The sequence below is a fragment of the Mesoplodon bidens genome (assembly GCF_964165515.1).
Source record: "Mesoplodon bidens genome assembly, chromosome: 5".
NCBI lineage: Eukaryota > Metazoa > Chordata > Mammalia > Artiodactyla > Ziphiidae > Mesoplodon > Mesoplodon bidens.
In genome coordinates, this window is record NC_138161.1 from 110,825,651 (window position 1) to 110,843,303 (window position 17,653).

The 17,653-nt window shown below is 33.7% G+C and overlaps 1 protein-coding gene across 10 annotated transcripts in view; it reads left to right on the forward strand.

Annotated features, from left to right (window-relative positions):
* Positions 1 to 17,653, forward strand: part of DLG1 (discs large MAGUK scaffold protein 1) — a 295,020-nt gene that overhangs the window by 147,448 nt on the left and 129,919 nt on the right. For all 10 annotated transcript variants that reach the window (XM_081235927.1, XM_081235926.1, XM_081235924.1 and 7 more), the window contains one exon: positions 9,556 to 9,609. In XM_081235927.1, coding sequence (XP_081092053.1) covers positions 9,556 to 9,609 — 54 coding nt within the window. The remainder of the gene's footprint in view (positions 1 to 9,555; positions 9,610 to 17,653) is intronic.

A 17,653-nucleotide genomic window follows, 5' to 3' on the forward strand; every position in this document is an offset into this window, starting at 1 on the left:
GAATTGCATTGCAGTTTTTTAAATTGAGTTTTAGGAGTTCTTTATATATTCTGGAAATTAGTTCCTTATCAGATATATGATTTGCAAATATTTTCTCCCATTCTGTGGGTTGCCTTTTTAATTTGTGGATGGTGTCATTTAATGCACAAAATTTTTAATTTTTAGGAAGTCCAAATTGTCTACATTTTCTTCTGTTGCCTGTGCCTTTGGTGTTATATCCAGTGAATCACTACCAAATGCAGTGTCCTGAAGCTTTTACCCTGTGTTTTCTTCTTATAGTTTTATAGTTTTTAGGTCTTTTATTTAGGTCATGGGTCCATTTTAAATTAATTTTTGTATATGATGTTAGGTAAGGGTCCAAATTCAGTCTTTTGCATTTGGATATCCAGTTTTCCCAGCACCATTTGTTGAAAAGACTATCTTGTCCCCATTGAATGGTCTTAGCACCCTTGTTGAAAACAATTTGACTATATATGTGAGGGTTTATTTCTGCAGTCTCTATTCAATTCCATCGGTATATGTCTGTCTTTATGCCAGTACCAAACTTTTGAGTACTGTAGCTTTGTAGTAAGTTTTGAAATGAGAAAGTATGAGTCCTCCAGCTTTGTCCTTTTTAGAATTATTTTGTCTATTCAGATCTCTTGAGATTCCATATGAATTTTAGGTTGAATTTTTCTATTTCTGCAGAAGACATCATTGGAATTTTGATTGGGATTGGATGAAATCTGTAAATTGCTTTGGGTAGTATTGACATCTTAACAGTATTAATATTTCATGAACAGGGAATGTGTTTCCATTTATTTCTGTTGTCTTTAATTTCTTTCAGCAACATTATAGTTTTCAATGCATAAATCTTTCACCTCATTGGCTAAGTTCATTCCTAATTATTTTGTTCTTTTTGATGCTGTTATAAATGGAATTGTTTTTGTAATTTTCTTTCCAGATTGTATAGGAATGCAACTGATTTTTGTGTGTAGACCATATCCTGCTACTTTGCTAAGTTTATTAGTTCGAACAGGTTTTTGTGTAGTTTCTTTAGGGTTTTCTACATGTATGATCAAATTATCAGAAGACACATAATTTCCCTTCTTTCTCATTTGAATGTCATTTATTTTTCTTATTTGTCTAACTGACTGATTTTTAATACTGTGTTGGATAGAAGTGGTGAAAGTGGGCCAGCTTGACTTGTTCCTGACCTTAGAGGGAAAGCTTTCAGTCTTTCACCATGAAAGTATGATGTTTGCTGTAGGTTTTTCATATACGACCTTTATTATGCTGCAGTGGTTTCCTTATATTCTTAGTTTGTTAAACGTTTTTATCATGAAAGAATGTTGAATACTGTCAAATACTTCCTGCATCGATTGAGATGATCGTGTTGCTTTTTTTCCTTCATTCTGTTGATATGGTGTATTACATTGATCAGTTTTCATATGTTGAATCATCCTTGCATTCCAGGAATAAATCCCACTTGGTCATGGTATATAATCTTCTTAATATGATGCTGGATTCAGTTTTTGTTGAGAATTTTGGATCAGTATTCATAAGGGGGCTTCCCTGGTGGCGCAGTGGTTGAGAGTCTGCCTGCCGATGCAGGGGACACGGGTTTGTGCCCCGGTCTGGGAAGATCCCACATGCCGCGGAGCGGCTGGGCCTGTGAGCCGTGGCCACTGAGCCTGCGCGTCCGGAGCCTGTGCTCCACAATGGGAGAGGCCACAGCAGTGAGAGGCCCGCGTACTGAAAAAAAAAAAAAAGGAAAAAATATTCATAAGGGCTATTTGTCTGCAGTTTTCTTATAGTGTCCTTGCCTTTGACCTTAGTATCAGGGTAATGCTGGCTCATAGGATGAGTTAGGGAATGTACCTTCCTCTTTAATTTTTGGGCAAAGTTTGAGAAAAATTGATGTTAGTTCTTCAGATGTTTGGTAGAATTCACCAGGAAAGCAATCAGATTTCAAGGGCTTTTATTTGTCAGGGGATTTTTGATTACTGATTCAATCTCCTTATTAATTATAAAGCCTATTTAAATTTTCTCTTCATGATTCAGCCTTGGTAGGAGTTTGTCCATTTTGTGTAGGTTATCCAATTTGTTGGCTTACATTTGCTCATAATACCTTTATAGTCCTTTTTATTTCTGTAGAATTAGTAATAATGTTCCCACTTTCATTTCTGATTTTAGTAATTTAGTCTTCTCTCTTTTTTCCTTAGTCCATCTAACTAAAAGTTTGTCAGTTTGTTGATCTTTTCAAAAAACAACTGTTGGTCTTTTTTCTCTATTATTTTTCTTTTCTCTATTTTACTTATCTCTGCTCTAATTTTTATTATTTCCTTCCTTGTACTAACTTTGGGTTTAGTTTGTTCTTTTTCTAGTTCCTTGATTTGTAAAGTTCAGTTTGTTGACTTGAGGTCTTTCTTGTTTTTTAAGGTAAACGTGTAGTTGTAAACTTCCCCCTTACCACTGCTTTTGCTGTGTCTCATAAGCTTTGGTATGTTGTGTTTTCATTTCATTTAAGTCTTTTCCAGTTTGCTTTTCTACTTCTTCTTTGATTCAGTGGTTAAGAGTATGTTGTTTAATTTCCACAGCTTGGTGAATTTTCTAGTTTGCTTCTATTATTGCTTACTGTCTTCATCCGTTTTGGCCATAAAAGGTACTTTGTATGATGACTTTTAAAATCTACTGAGACTTAATTTGTGGCCTAATATATGGTATATTCTGGAAAATGACCCAAGTGCACTTGAGAAGAATGTATCCTGTTGTTGGACAGAATGTTCTAAATATGTCTGTTAGGTCAGGATGGTTTAAGTCATCTTTTTCCATACTTATCTTTTGTCTGGTTATTTTACACATTATTTTGAGTGGGCATTGAAATCTCCAACTATTATTGTAGAACTGTCTACTCTCTTTAATTCTGTCATTTTTTTGTTTCATAGATTCTGATGGTCTGTCATTAGGTACATAAATGTTAGTAATTGTTACATCTTATTGCTGTTTTGAGCCTTTTATTAATATATAATGTCCTTTGTCTCTTGTAACTTTTTAAATTTTAAATTCTATTTTGTCTAATGTTAGTATAGTCAGTCCTATCTTTTGGTTACTATTTGCATGGAATATCTTTTTCCACCTTTTCACTTTCAATCTGTTTGTGTCTTTGGATCTCAACAGAGTCTCTTGTAGACAACATAGAGTTGGGTCATGTGTTTTTATCCATTCTGCTGTTTGTTTGTATTTTTTAATTGGAGAGTTTAATCAGTTTACATTTAAAGTAATTACTGATAAGGAGAGACTTCTGTCATTTTGCTATTTGTTTTCGGTACTCATTATAGGTTTTTTGTACCTTATTTCCTGCGTTAGTGTCTTATATTTTGTTTGGTTGATTTTTTGGTAGTGAAGTGTTTAAATTCCTTTCCCATTTCCTTTTGTGTATATTCTTTAGCTATTTCCTCTGTGGTTACCATGGGGATTACATTTAACATCCCAAAGTTATAACACTCTAATTTGAATTTAAACCAGCTTAACTTCAGTAATGTACAAAAACTCTGCTGCTTTTAACAGTTCCATCCTCACCCGTTTCAGTTGTTGATGTCACAGAATTACAACTTTATACATTGTATGAACAAAAACATAAATTAACAATTTTTAAATGCATTCATCTTTTAAATTATGTAGAAAACAAATGTGGAATTACAAAGCAAAGTTACTATAATACTAGCTTCTGGACTAGTAATTGATTTTAGTTTTACTAATGTTTACTAATGTTTACTAATGTTGACTTCACTTCTGTACTAATAAGTAGCTTTTAGACTAATTTTTAAAATATAATTTAAAAAATATTAGTCTCTTAAATCATGTAGGTAACAAAAAGTGATGTTACAAAACACTATTAAAATAATGAGTTTTTTTGTATTTATCCTTACCAAGGTCTTTATTTCTCCAAACACCTCAAGTTGCTGTCCTGTGTCCTTTCATTTCAACTTGCAGGATTCCCTTTAGCATTTCTTTCAGGGCCAGTCTATTGGTAATGATCTCCTTCAGCTTTTGTTTATCTGGGAATGTCTTAATTTCTCCCTCATATTTGAAGGATAGTTTTGCCGGATACAAGGTTCTTGGTTGGCAGTGGTTTTCTGTTAGCACTTTGAATATACCAACCCACTGCTTCCTGACCTCCAGAATTCTGATGAAAAATCTATTAATATTATTGAGGATCCCTTGTATATTGAGTCACTTTTTCATGCTACTTTCAAAATTCTCCATGTCGTTGTCTTTTCAGGAGTTTGATTATAATGTGTCTGAGTGTGAATCTCTTTGAGTTAATCCTACCTTGAGTTTGTTGAGCTTCTTGGATGTTTATATTCATGTCTTTCATCAAATTTGGGAATATTTTAGCCATTATTTCTTCAGACATTTTCTCTGCCCCTTGATCTCTCTCTTCTTTTCCTTGGACTCCCACAATGTGTGTGTTGGTCCACTTAATGATGGCCCACAAGTCTCTTAGACTCTGGTCACTTTTCTTCAGTCTTTCTGTTTTCAGACTTAATAATTTACATTGTCCTATCTTCAGGTGTGCTGATTCTTCTCTGTGCTCCAGTCTGCTCTAGTGAATTGTTCATTTCAGTTATTATACTTTTCAGCTTCAGAATTTCCTTTTGGTTTCTCTTTAGGTTTTCTATCTCTTATCTCCATTTTGTTCATGCATCATTTTCTTGACTTTGTCCACCTTGTCTTTTAGCTCTTCGGATATCTTTAAGGTGGTTGTTTTAAATCCTTTGTCTAATAGATATGCCGCCAGCTCTTTTTCAGAGACAGTTTCTTTTTTCCTCTCTCTCTCTCTTTTGAATGGACCATATGTTCCTGTTTCTTTGCATGCCTTGTGATATTTTTCTTGTTGAAAATTTGACGTTTGAATCTTATGATTTCTCTGGAAACCTGATTCTCCCCTTTCCTAGGGTTTGCTGGGTTTTTTGTTTTTTTGATTGCTGTAGGCTATCTCTGTGCTAAAAATCAGCCTACAGTATAACTTTAAGATCTTTGCAGATTTTTTCTATGCCTGTACCTTCCCCAGGCATATGCAGTGATTTTCTAATTTTCCTCATATATGTGGTTGCTTTTGAATATTCTAATCTTCAATGTCTGGCGTTCAAAAGGGAGAGAAAAATGAAATTGTGGGGGGAGACACTTGCCCTTTAAATCTCCTGGGAGTCACTTCAGTCAGAGAGGGAGAGATTTACATCACTTGGGGGAGGTTCAGCAACAATGGCCACTGCCTCTTTGCACCTCCATGATCAGAAGCAGCAGTAAGAGCACTGATTCCCTATATTTGGAGACAGGGTGTTTTTTTGCTGCTCACCCCCATCCCCACTCCACCCCGGTTTATGCAGGCTTTGTGCCAGCTTCTCCAGGAACACTTAAGAGGGGTGGGAGTTGGGTAGCTGCTACTGTGCTAAGAACTGAAATTGACTGGATTAACCACAGTTTGCCATCTAATACTTCCCCTGGGAGTTGTAAGCCTTCAATAGACTAGAATTCCAAAATAGTTACATCACACTGGCAGTTGAGCTTTTGCCAGTGCAGTTGTTATCTAGGTGGAGAGACAAAGTTATGGGACGTCCTGTGTTGCCATCTTCCCAGAATTCACCCTGTTTGTTTTTACAGTCACTTTACCTTACAGTGATCCCCGAAGTGGCAGCGCTGAACTGTTAATGCAGTGTGTGTCTCAGGTTAGAATCCAAGATGTTTTCTCGGGGGTTTGTGAGTTCTGTGTTTGAACAACATTTGTTTATAATTGAGTAGGGGAGAAAGAGACACTAAGCCAATAATATAATGAAACTTTGATCCATGCTAAGAAGGAGAAATAGAGTACACAGCATAACAGCATTTTCTAAACTCCTAATTTTGGCCTGTTTTTAAGTAACTGGATCTTAGAATTATTTTAACACAAAATTTTTAAGATGTAATATTGTGCTCTGAAATTGTGTAAGGATGCTGCAGTGTGTTAACAGCAACAGGACCCTATGAGGCCCTTTATTAATGAAATAGTACAAGTTGGATGAGCAAAATTATGTTTCTTAAGTCTTGTTATTAATTCATGGGTCATATTCTTTAGGGGTTTGTTAAGTTTCTCTTTCTGGTATATCCCTGCCCCCTTACTAATCACCCCCATTTCTAAGTGAATTATAGGACTTCATTATTGTCTAAGTTGAAACATACACAATGGTATATATTGTTAGTAAGTAATAATGGATTAGCAATAAGTTTCTGTGGTTTACAACACATTTTTTTTTTAATATTACTTCACTAGGTCCTCACACAGCCCTCTTGGGTAAAGGTATATCTCTTTACAGATGGAAAAAATAAGTTTCAGTAATACTTGTGATTTATCTGTATATTCAAAGTCATTGAATGGTAGAGTGAGGGTAGAGAGAGATCTAGAACCATGTCTTTTGATAAGTGTCACTTAAAGTGAGGTGCAGGGAAGGGGTTTTTTTCTTCATTTGAAATAACTTTCACATAGATTATTCTCAAGTCTTGTTACTGTTGTTTGATTTCCTCCCTTAAGCAAAGCTGATAATTCCATGTTACCTATTCTGCTATCCCCTGTCCTAGATACAGATCCCGAGGTCTTAAACTATCCAGATTCGCTACTGTTTTTTATTTTAGTGCTCTCTACTTCAGCTATCTGAAAGTAGCAAATTCCATGGCCAAATTTTTCTCTATCTCTTCCTTCAGAAGTACCTGTTCTGGCTTTGGCGCTAGGTTATTATGTCTTTCTGAGTTGTATATCATACCCTCCAAGCCCATTGTGCTACCTCATTCCCACCACTTCCAAATTTGAGAGGAATGGAGTACTACTTTGTCAGATACCATTTCTGTATTCTGTAATATAAGAATTTAGAAAATCTCAAGTTAGTAAGGGTAAATTTTAAGGTAATGTTTTAATTCTCTACCTGCTAACACAGTCTTAAATATTTTTATCATTATTTTAGGCGGCTAAAACTTGAGGCCGTCAAATCATGCCTCTTGAGTGTCATTTACGTAGGCTCTTATTTTAAACTATATTTTGTGATATGTCTTTTTCAAATTGCTAGGTTGTCTTATCTTGACATTAGTTTTGAATGAAATTCTTTCTTAATCCGCATTGTGAACATTCCCAGTTTTTGTTCAGTTTCAAGTCCTTTATTCCCATGCTTTCCCTTCAGGTGTGATCATTCACTCATATTAATTCTAAGATACAGCTACAAATAAACTTATTGTATATATATTAATTATCTAATCATTCATTAAGTCAAAATTACAAATTATTTTTACTAGTCTGTATTATTCTTTATTCAGAACTGAACTTTAAAATTGAAATTAATTTTATGATGGGAATGCTAATATCTTAATAGCAACTCTAACCTATAATATTTCACAACTGTATTAGTTATTAACCTCTTACAAACTGAGTACTTGACTCAATAAAATTGTTTTGCTGTATATTATGAAAAACTTCAAAAATGCTCAGACATAAAGGTAGTAGTACAGTGAACTCCCATGTATACTTATCACCCAACTACAACAGTCCTCAATTCATGTACTCTTATATGATCCATAGCCCCTTCTTCTCCTGATCTCTCATTGTCATTATTTTATTTTGAAGTAAATTTAACCCTTTATATAGTTTGGTTTGTATGTATTTCAATATGAGTTAGACTTTTTATATGACTAGAATCAAAAGATAACTTATCTACAGTGATGATGAGTTGGTGATCATGAACAGCTAGTGTTGTGATAATTTTGGTATAAGTTAGATTTTGGTAATAAACAACTTTTTCCACTATATTTTTGGTAATAAATGAGCAGAGAGAACCATGGTTTTCTTGCCATAATTTTTGAATAATGTAACTTCTTTTATAACTTTAAATAGCCTTGTTCTTTCTTGCCCTCCTCTGTATTTTCTTAAGCAAAAAAAGGTGAAGTACCATTAATTTTTTAATGAATTAAAATATCAATTTGAGAAATCTCAGTAGTCATTGGGAAATGAATAATTTCAAATGTTCATAAAATCTCAAATGTCTGTTAGTTGACTAGCTTTGCTTAAATATCATTCTCACAAATAGTATTTTTACCTATTAGGTTTGCTTTTCACTGAATCATTCGAAAACAGACTATTATAGTCAAAGGTAGGACTACACATAAAGTAGTTAGTGTCATGTTTATATTTATTAAAGTATTCCCTACTCATTTTGTATGTTTGTTTTTTTCAGGGTACTTTTTATTGTTTCAGGTGTACAGCAAAGTGATTCAGTTATATACATTTTTTCAGATTATTTTCCATTATAGGTTATTACAAGATATTGAATATAGTTCCCTGTGCTGTACAGTAAATCCTTGTCCCTACTCATTTTTAACTTGCTGCTTTATGTAGCTGAGACGCATACTGTACAATTATTTAAGCATGCAGTGGTGTTGTCTTTAAGCATTTTATCATATGATCATCCAGATCTAGTACTTTGCTGAAAATAATGTAAAACATTTGAATTCTGAATATTCATTCACCTTTTAGAAAAGCCCATACACTTGGAAGAAAACGGTTATTTTGTGTATTATGTTTCCTTCATACAACCTTTTTGTGTAATTCTTTAGTTAATTAGAGTAGAAGAACTGTTAATGTTTAAACACATCTCTTAAAATTTATTTAAAGGATAGTCATCTTCTTGATTCTCTGAAGATGTCATTTGACTTGGTAACTTTATACTCTTAAATATGCAGAAGAAAGATAATTTTAAGAGGAATCACATCAGTTTTCTAGTATATTCTGGTCTGTTTTTCATTTGGTATTAATTGCATTTTATTCTTTAAGTTTTATTGCACCTACATAATAAACACTTTTCAACTTAAGCAGAAAGCCAAGCTTTTCTTATTCTAAACTTAATTAGAGCTATGTTATTATTCTACTTGGCTTTTTTGTTTTTGTTTTTTTGTGGGTTTTTTTGTGGGGTTTTTTGACCACTAGTTATTCTGTGAGTGGTCTAGAATAACACATGGAAAGCAGTAATCGCAGTTGATAACAATTGAGGGCTTTTACGTTGAATGTGTTTCCAGTATTCTAAAAGTTTGCGATTGATTTCTTTGTATGGCTTTTTTCCAGTGTTTAAACACAGTTCAGTGTGGGACAGAATTTTTTTTCTGGGTGATAAAATGATTGGAATCTTCATGGGATCCTTGAGACTAGAAAAGCAAATGATTTCTAACCAATTTGGGAAGAGTTGTTTGTTATGCTAGAGAATATTTGTGGATTTTTTGAGAAGGCTGGTGAACTTCTTTGCAAATCTTAAGAAAATTGTGTCTGTTTTAGCAGAAATAAGAACTTATTTCTCAAAAGCAAATATAACAACTGCCTATACCTAAATCTTTCTATTGGTGCTAGAAACTGGGTACATAGTTTAACATATGAAAAGTTCATATAAAATTATACTTAAAGAAATAGCAAATCTTTCATATGCTTCTAACATTTGTGAACATTATTATGTAATGTGTCCATTTTCCTGTTAAGCCTAATACATTTACAATTCTTTCTCTAAGGCAAATCCTCCTCCAGTACTGGTCAACACAGATAGCTTGGAAACATCAACTTATGTAAGTTCCATTCATTGCCATATTTAAATAATTCTGTTTTCTCTTTTGTAGGTTTTGATATAGATACAAAACTCACAGCATTATTTTCTCTAATACATTGTGCTTACAGTGTTCTATCACTAAGCTGTAATTGTTAAAGTAAATGAAGCAGTACCGTCCTTTTTTGATTGTTCTTTTTCTATACACTTGAAAAGCAGAAATGTTGAAATAAGAAATTTTATTTTTAAATTAAAATGAATAACTTTCGCTATCTGACCAGTGGTCATTTACACAATGCCATATATTCAAAGAGTCATTTTTGAAGTCTAATTGAGTGACTAGATTTTTAGTGACCAGGTTTATAGGTGTTCACATATTAAAATAATTAGTTATAACTTTATAACTTTAAATTGATTAGTGCTTCTCTCTAAACTTCTTCTGTTAAAAAGCCTTCTTTCTCCTAGAGATAAATAGCCAGAACAGCAGAATCTAACATTTTTCACCCCAAATAAAATATCTTCAGAGATGTTTAAGTAGAAGTTGTGCTCACACATTTTAAAAAAAGCAAATGGTGCATAATTTAATAGATTGTAAAAATCTTTTTCTCCAATTTTTTAACTAGTTTAACTAGTTTAACTAGTTGATTTCAGTCTATACTTTAAAACATTATATTTGGCTTTATCTTCTGTTTATATTTTATGGGTATATCAAATTTTGGGGGAATTTTTGAAAACTTCAAATAATAATACTTAATACAAACCAAAAATACTCTTTTCAGTCAGTGTCACCTTTCACATGGATAAAGAATACTTAAGCAGAATTTTGTTTGTACTTTTGTCAATATTCTTCACATTTCTTTCTCCCTCACTTTTTCTTTTTGTTGACTTATGTTTTGCTTAAGGACAGAATCAGTGATTAAATATTTTTATTTTAAAACCCTTTCAACTGAAAGGTTAATATGTAAGAACTAACAGAAAATGATATCAACAAGGAAAATAAATACACATGCATTTTAGGGGAAATGTCAACAAATTAAAAGCAGGACTAGCATACAAGCAGCAAACTTAGAGTAAAAGTTGTATTAATTTTAAGTTTGTATGACATATTATTCAAAAAATACTTTTCCTGCTAAAGCAGGGTATGTTGGGAGTCTTGAAAACCATTCACTACCCACGGTGAGAAATTTGCTAAAAGGATTCACAAGGCTCAGCATGTTGTACTTATGGCTAAGATTTATTACAGCTATGTGATAAGTCAGGATCTACAGTCAGATTATAAGGCTGTATGCCCAGAAGAATCCATGGTTAGATTTCCTTCTACTTTCTTCCTCCCCAGAGGGGTCCACAGAGCACTCTTTTCACCTAGCAGTGAAAATGTAGCAACACGTTTGCAGTTTTTCTGCCCAGGGAAGCCCATTATGGACACAGCACAAAGTTATTTATTGGTGATGATCACATAGGCATCCTTTGTCCAGCACATACCAAATTTCCAAGCTCCCAGAAGAAAAACAGGTGTTCAGCATAAAATGCATTGTCTTTGCAAAGTCTAGCCACAGTAAGCAGCCCTTTCATTTAGGGAATGGTGGGAACACACCCAAAATCAATTTCTCAAATGCCTGCTAAGACCCTTTTAGTGATAGCACCCTTGGGCCTGCTTTATTAAACTTTTTCAGTACGTAAGGCTAAAACATAAATTCCAATTTCTTAAGCAAGATTTTTCAGAGTGTGGTACTTTATCATACTTGAAGAACACTGTGTAAAATGTTTAATAACTATTCTTTTCAGGTTTTTAATTTAATTCTGAAATTTAAAATACATTCCAAAATGGTTTTTAAACTTGTTATTCCTTTGTTAAGTCCTGATCGTTTAATACCAGCTATGTATTGCTGAATAAAAATAAGAAAACTTGCAGCTATTGCTTTATAACACTTTTTTTTCTGATTGTTGTCACCATGCTTTCTAAAATTAAGTAATTTATATATATATAATATATATATATCCTTCTGTAAACATTCTGTGCATGTACAAGCATATATGTGTTATTTTCAGACTTTTACCATATAAAAATCAATGCCCCCACTGATAATTTTTGTATAGATATTTTTGTGTATATATGCAATTATATAATCAGTATATTTATATATTGATACATAGATTGCTCAAAGGGTGTGTCAATTTTTAGATTTGATCATTATTGCCAAATTGTACTTCACAGAGTTGTATCCATTTGTACTTCAACAAAAATTATTACTGTTTTTACCCCATACTGTCACTAGCATGGGGTGGTAATTAACTTTTTGATCTTTTGTTAGCATAATGTTTAAAATGTATTAACTCATTGTTTCAATTTGAATTTATGTTATATCTCACCTTTTTCAACTTTTTCACCTTAAAAAATTTTACGTTGAGAGACGTAACACAAAATCTACCCCTTTAAAGTATACGATTCAGTGGTTTTAGTCTATTCACAATGTTGTGCCATCACCACCACTTTCAAATTCCAGAACATTTTCATCACCTTGTAAGGAAACCCTGTACCCATTAGCAGTCACTCCGCATTCTGCCCTTACCTCAGCCCCTGGCAACCACTAATCTATTTTCTGTCACTATGGCTTTGTCTTTTCTAGACCGTTCATATAAATAGAATCATACAATATGTGGCCTTTTGTATCTGGCTGCTTTCACTTAGCATAACGTTTTCAAGGTTCATTATGTTGTAGCATGTGTCAGAATGTCATTCCTTTTTATGGCTGAATTATTTTTCATTTTACATATATATATATACACACACACACATACACACACACACACACACCACGTTTTGTTTATTCATCCTTCTCTTGATGGACTCTTGGGTTGTTTCCACCTTTTGCCTGTTGTGAATAATGCTGTGGTAAACGTTGGCATACAAGTATCTGGGGATTATTGTCATTTTATCAACATTATGTCTCTCAGTCCATGAACACAGACTGTCTTTCCATTCACTTACATCTTTAATTTTGTTACCAATGTTTTATAATTTTCAGTGTACATGTCTTACACTACTTTTGTTAAATTTATTTCTGTGTATTTTTATTCTTTTAATGCTATTATAAATGAAATTGTTTCCTTAATTTCATTTATGGATTTTTCATTGCTAACATATGGGAATATAATGGATTTGGGAGTATTGATCTTCTACCTACAATGTTACTGAACTCATTTATTAGCTCTAACGGTTTTTTTCATGTAGATTCCTTTGGATTTTCTATATAAGATCATGTCATCTACAGAGATAGTTTTACTTCTTCCTTTCCAATAAAGATGCCTTTTATTTATTTTTCTTGCTTAATTGCCGTGGCTAGAACCTCCCTTAAAATGTTTTATAGAAGTTGCAGAGCAAACATTCTTGTTTTGTTCCTGATCCTTGGGAGAAAGCTTTCAGTCTTTTACCATTAAGTATGATGTATTATACTCAGTTTTAAGTATAAATTGATATTAATACTTAAAAGGAGGAGGAGAGAAAAAAGAGAATATGTACATGTGTTTTGGAGGGATGGAGTTAGACTTAATGATTCATCTAGAGCTGCATCTTCCAAAATAGTAAGCCACTGGCCATGTGTTGGTATTTAATTTATATTGATCAAAATTCAATAATATTTAAAATATAGTTTCTCTGTTTCAGTAGTCACATTTCAAGCACTCAGTAACCATGTGTGGGTAAGTAACTCCTGTATTGGAAAAGGCAGATTATTTTACACTTCCATCACACAGAAAGTTCTTTTGGACAGTGTTGATGTAGCAAAGTTAAAAACTCAAAATAACCAAGTAAAATTTTAAATAAAAGTAATTTGGGGGGATTTCCCTGCAGATAATAAAACACTGTTTAATTAAAGCAGCATAGTTCTGGTCCCAAATCATATTAGATCAGTGGAATACAACTCATCTTTGCTATATGTTATATAATCTGATTTTTTTTCCTGGTCAGGTTTATTATAGAGTAGTTATTCTTAGTTATGACTTTATGGGACTTTTTCCCCGTTAATATTAAGATTTTTTTTAATATTTAGAAATTTACCACCAATTCTTAAGTGTCTTTGGAATTTCTTCCTTTTACCCAAATTATTGCCATAACTTCTTTATCAATTTACTTTTCTCCAATTTCTCTCCATTTCTGTTACATACTGCCACAGTTCTTTTTCTGGAAAATCTATTAAACCTACTTGATGTTCCCAAACTTTCAAGAATATTTCTCATTCATCAGGAAAGCATTCAAGACCTTTCACAATCAGGCTCCAATCCACTTCTAGTTTCTTCTCCATCTTTCACCCCCACCCCAATACACAATCCCATTTTGTTAATAGGACTAAATTCAAAACCTAGGAAGTAGTAGCAATGACAGTTCTCAAGAAGTATTCTAAATCTATTCTTTTCTATTTTTAAGGGGCGAAAAAAACCAAATATTTTGTCAGTAAAATATTATGTTGTCTAAAGATTGATCTCTCTTCTCGCATTTTATACACAGCTTACCTCTCACCTTATCCTGTTAATTGAGAGTGATAAACCCATTAGCCAAGCATTTCTTTCCTGTTGGAAGCTGCATTTTATAAAGCTATTATAAAAAGAAAACTAAGCAAATCAACCATTTTGTAGTTTTGCTGGAAACCATATAGCTTTTGAAAATATTACACCAACATTATTTTTTTGTACTTTTACTGTTAATAAAGTGGTACTTGTAGAGTAATTTGTGGTTTTGATAATGTATTCTTGGCATTTAGAAGCCCAGTTTGAATGTGTTTAATGATGTTATTGAATTCTCTCTATACATGAAATTATCAGACAGTTTCAAGTTATTAAGCATATAGGAATAAAGTCATCTGGGGTTCATATGGCCTTCTCACTTTTTACCTTTTTTAAATTACTCTATGCTACCGAGAATCCTCACCAGATATCAATACATCATGACTTTGCATTAAGTGAAGTGTCAAGGACGTTTACTAAGTACCTACCTTTTTTTTTTTTTTAATACAGCAGGTTCTTATTAGTCATCAATTTGTATACACATCAGTGTATACATGTCAATCCCAATCTCACAATCCATCACAACACCCCCCCCACCCCCCCTCTCGGCTTTCCCCACTTGGTGTCCACACGTTTGTTCTCTACATCTGTGTCTCAATTTCTGCCCTGAAAACTGGTTCATCTGTACCATTTTTCTAGGCTCCACATATGTGCGTTAATATACGATATTTGTTTTTCTCTTTCTGACTTCACTCTGTATGACAGTCTCTAGATCCATCCACATCTCAGCAAATCACCCAATTCCATTCCTTTTTATGGCTGAGTAATATTCCATTGTATATATGTGCCACATCATCCTTATCCATTCGTCTATCAATGGGCATTTAGGTTGCTTCCATGACCTGGCTGTTGTAAAGAGTGCTGCAGTGAACACTGGGGTGCATGTGTCTTTTTGAATTGTGGTTTTCTCTGGGTATATGCCCAGTAGTGGGATTGCTGGATCGTATGATAATTCTATTCTTAGTTTTTTAAGGAACTTCCATACTGTTCTCCATAGTGGCTGTATCAGCTTACATTCCCACCAAGAGTGCAAGAGGGTTCCCTTTTCTCCACACCCTTTCCAGCATTTGTTGTTTGTAGATTTTCTGATGAAGCCCTCTAACTGGTGTGAGCTGATACCTCATTGTAGTTTTGATTTGTATTTCTCTAATAATTAGTGATGTTGAGCAGCTTTTCATGTGCTTCTTGCCCATCTGTATGTCTTCTTTGGAGGAATGTCTATTTAGGTCTTCTGCCCATTTTTGGATTGAGTTGTTTGTTTTTTTAATATCAAGCTACATGAGCTGTTTATATATTTTGGAGATTTGTCCGTTGATTCATTTGCAAATATTTTCTCCCATTCTGAGGGTTGTCTTTTCATCTTGTTTATGGTTTCCTTTGCCATGCAACACTTTTAAGTTTTATTGGGTCCCATTTCTTTATTTGTGTTTAAATTTCTATTACTCTAGGAGGTGGATCAGAAAAGATCTTGCTGTGATTTATGTCAGAGAGTATTCTTCCTATGTTTTCCTCTAAGAGTTTTATAGTGTCCGATCTTACATTTAGGTGTCTAATCCATTTTGAGTTTATTTCTGTGTATGGTGTTAGGGAGTGTTCTAATTTCATTCTTTTACATGTAGCTGTCCAGTTCTCCCAGCACCACTTATTGAAGAGACTGTCTTTTCTCCATTGTATATCCTTGCCTCCTTTGTCATAGATTAGTTGACCATAGGTGCGTGGGTTTACCTCTGGGCTTTCTATCTTGTTCCACTGATCTGTGTTTCTGTTTTTGTGCCAGTACCATATTGTCTTGATTACTGTAGCTTTGTAGTATAGTCTGAAGTCAGGGAGTCTGATTCCTGCAGCTGTTTTTTTCCCTCAAGACTCCTTTGGCTATTTGGGGTCTTTTGTGTCTCCATACAAATTTTAAGATTTTTTTGTTCTAGTTCCATAAAAAATGCCATTGGAAATTTGATACGGATTGCATTGAATCTGTAGATTGCTTTGGGTAGTATAGTCATTTTCACAATATTGATTCTTCCAATCCAATAACCTGGTATATCTCTCCATCTGTTGGTATCATCTTTAATTTCTTTCATCAGTGTCTTATAGTTTTCTGCATACAGGTCTTTTGTCTCCCTAGGGAGGTTTATTCCTAGATATTTTATTTTTTTTGTTGCAGTGGTAAATGGGAGTGTTTCCTTAATTTCTCTTTCAGATATTTCATCATTAGTGTATAGGAATGCAAGAGATTTCTGTGCATTAATTTTGTATCCTGCAACTTTACCAAATTCATTGATTAGCTCTAGTAGTTTTCTGGTGGCATGTTTAGGATTCTCTCTGTATAGTATAATGTCATCTGCAAACAGTGACAGTTTTACTTCTTTTCCAATTTGTATTCCTTTTATTTCTTTTTCTTCTCTGATTGCCATGGCTAGGACTTCCAAAACTATGTTGAATAATAGCGGTGAGAGTGGACATCCTTGTCTTGTTCCTGATCTTAGAGGAAATGCTTTCAGTTTTTCACCGTTGAGAATGATGTTTGCTGTGGCTTTGTCATATATGGTCTTTATTATGTTGAGGTAGGTTCCCTCTATGCCCACTTTCTGGAGAGTTTTCATCATAAATGGGTGTTGAATTTTGTCAAAAGCTTTCTCTGCATCTATTGAGATGATCATATAGTTTTTATTCTTCAATTTGTTAATATGGTGTATCAAATCGATCGATTTACATATACTGAGGAATCCTTGCATCCCTGGGATAAATCCCACCTGATCATGGTGTATGATCCTGTTAATGTGTTGTTGGATTCTGTTTGCTAGTATTTTGTTGAGGATTTTTGCATCTATATTCATCAGTGATATTGGTCTGTAATTTTCCTTTTTTGTAATATCTTTGTCTGGTTTTGGTATCAGGGTGATGGTGGCCTCGTAGAATGAGTTTGGGAGTGTTCCTTCCGCCACAGTTTTTTGGAAGAGTTTGAGAAGGATGGGTGTTAGCTCTTCTCTGAATGTTTGATAGAATTCACCTGTGAAACCATCTGGTCCTGGACTTTTGTTTGTTAGAAGATTTTTAATCACAGTTTCAATTTCATTACTTGTGATTGGTCTGTTCATATTTTCTATTTCTTCCTGGTTCAGTCTTGGAAGGTTATACCTTTCTAAGAATTTGTCCATTTCTTCCAGGTTGTCCATTTGGTTGTCATAGAGTTGCTTGTAGTAGTCTCTTAGGATGCTTTGTATTTCTGTGGTGTCTGTGGTAACTTCTCCTTTTGCATTTCTAATTTTATTGACTTGAGTCCTCTCCCTCTTTTTCTTGATGAGTCTGGCTAATGGTTTATCAATTTTGTTTATCTTCTCAAAGAACCAGCTTTTAGTTTTATTGATCTTTGCTGTTGTCTTCTTTGTTTCTGTTTCATTTACTTCTGCTCTGATCTTTATGATTTCTTTCCTTCTGCTAACTTTGGGTTTTGTTTGTTCTTCTTTCTCTGGTTCCTTTAGGTGTAAGGTTAGATTGTTTGTTTGAGG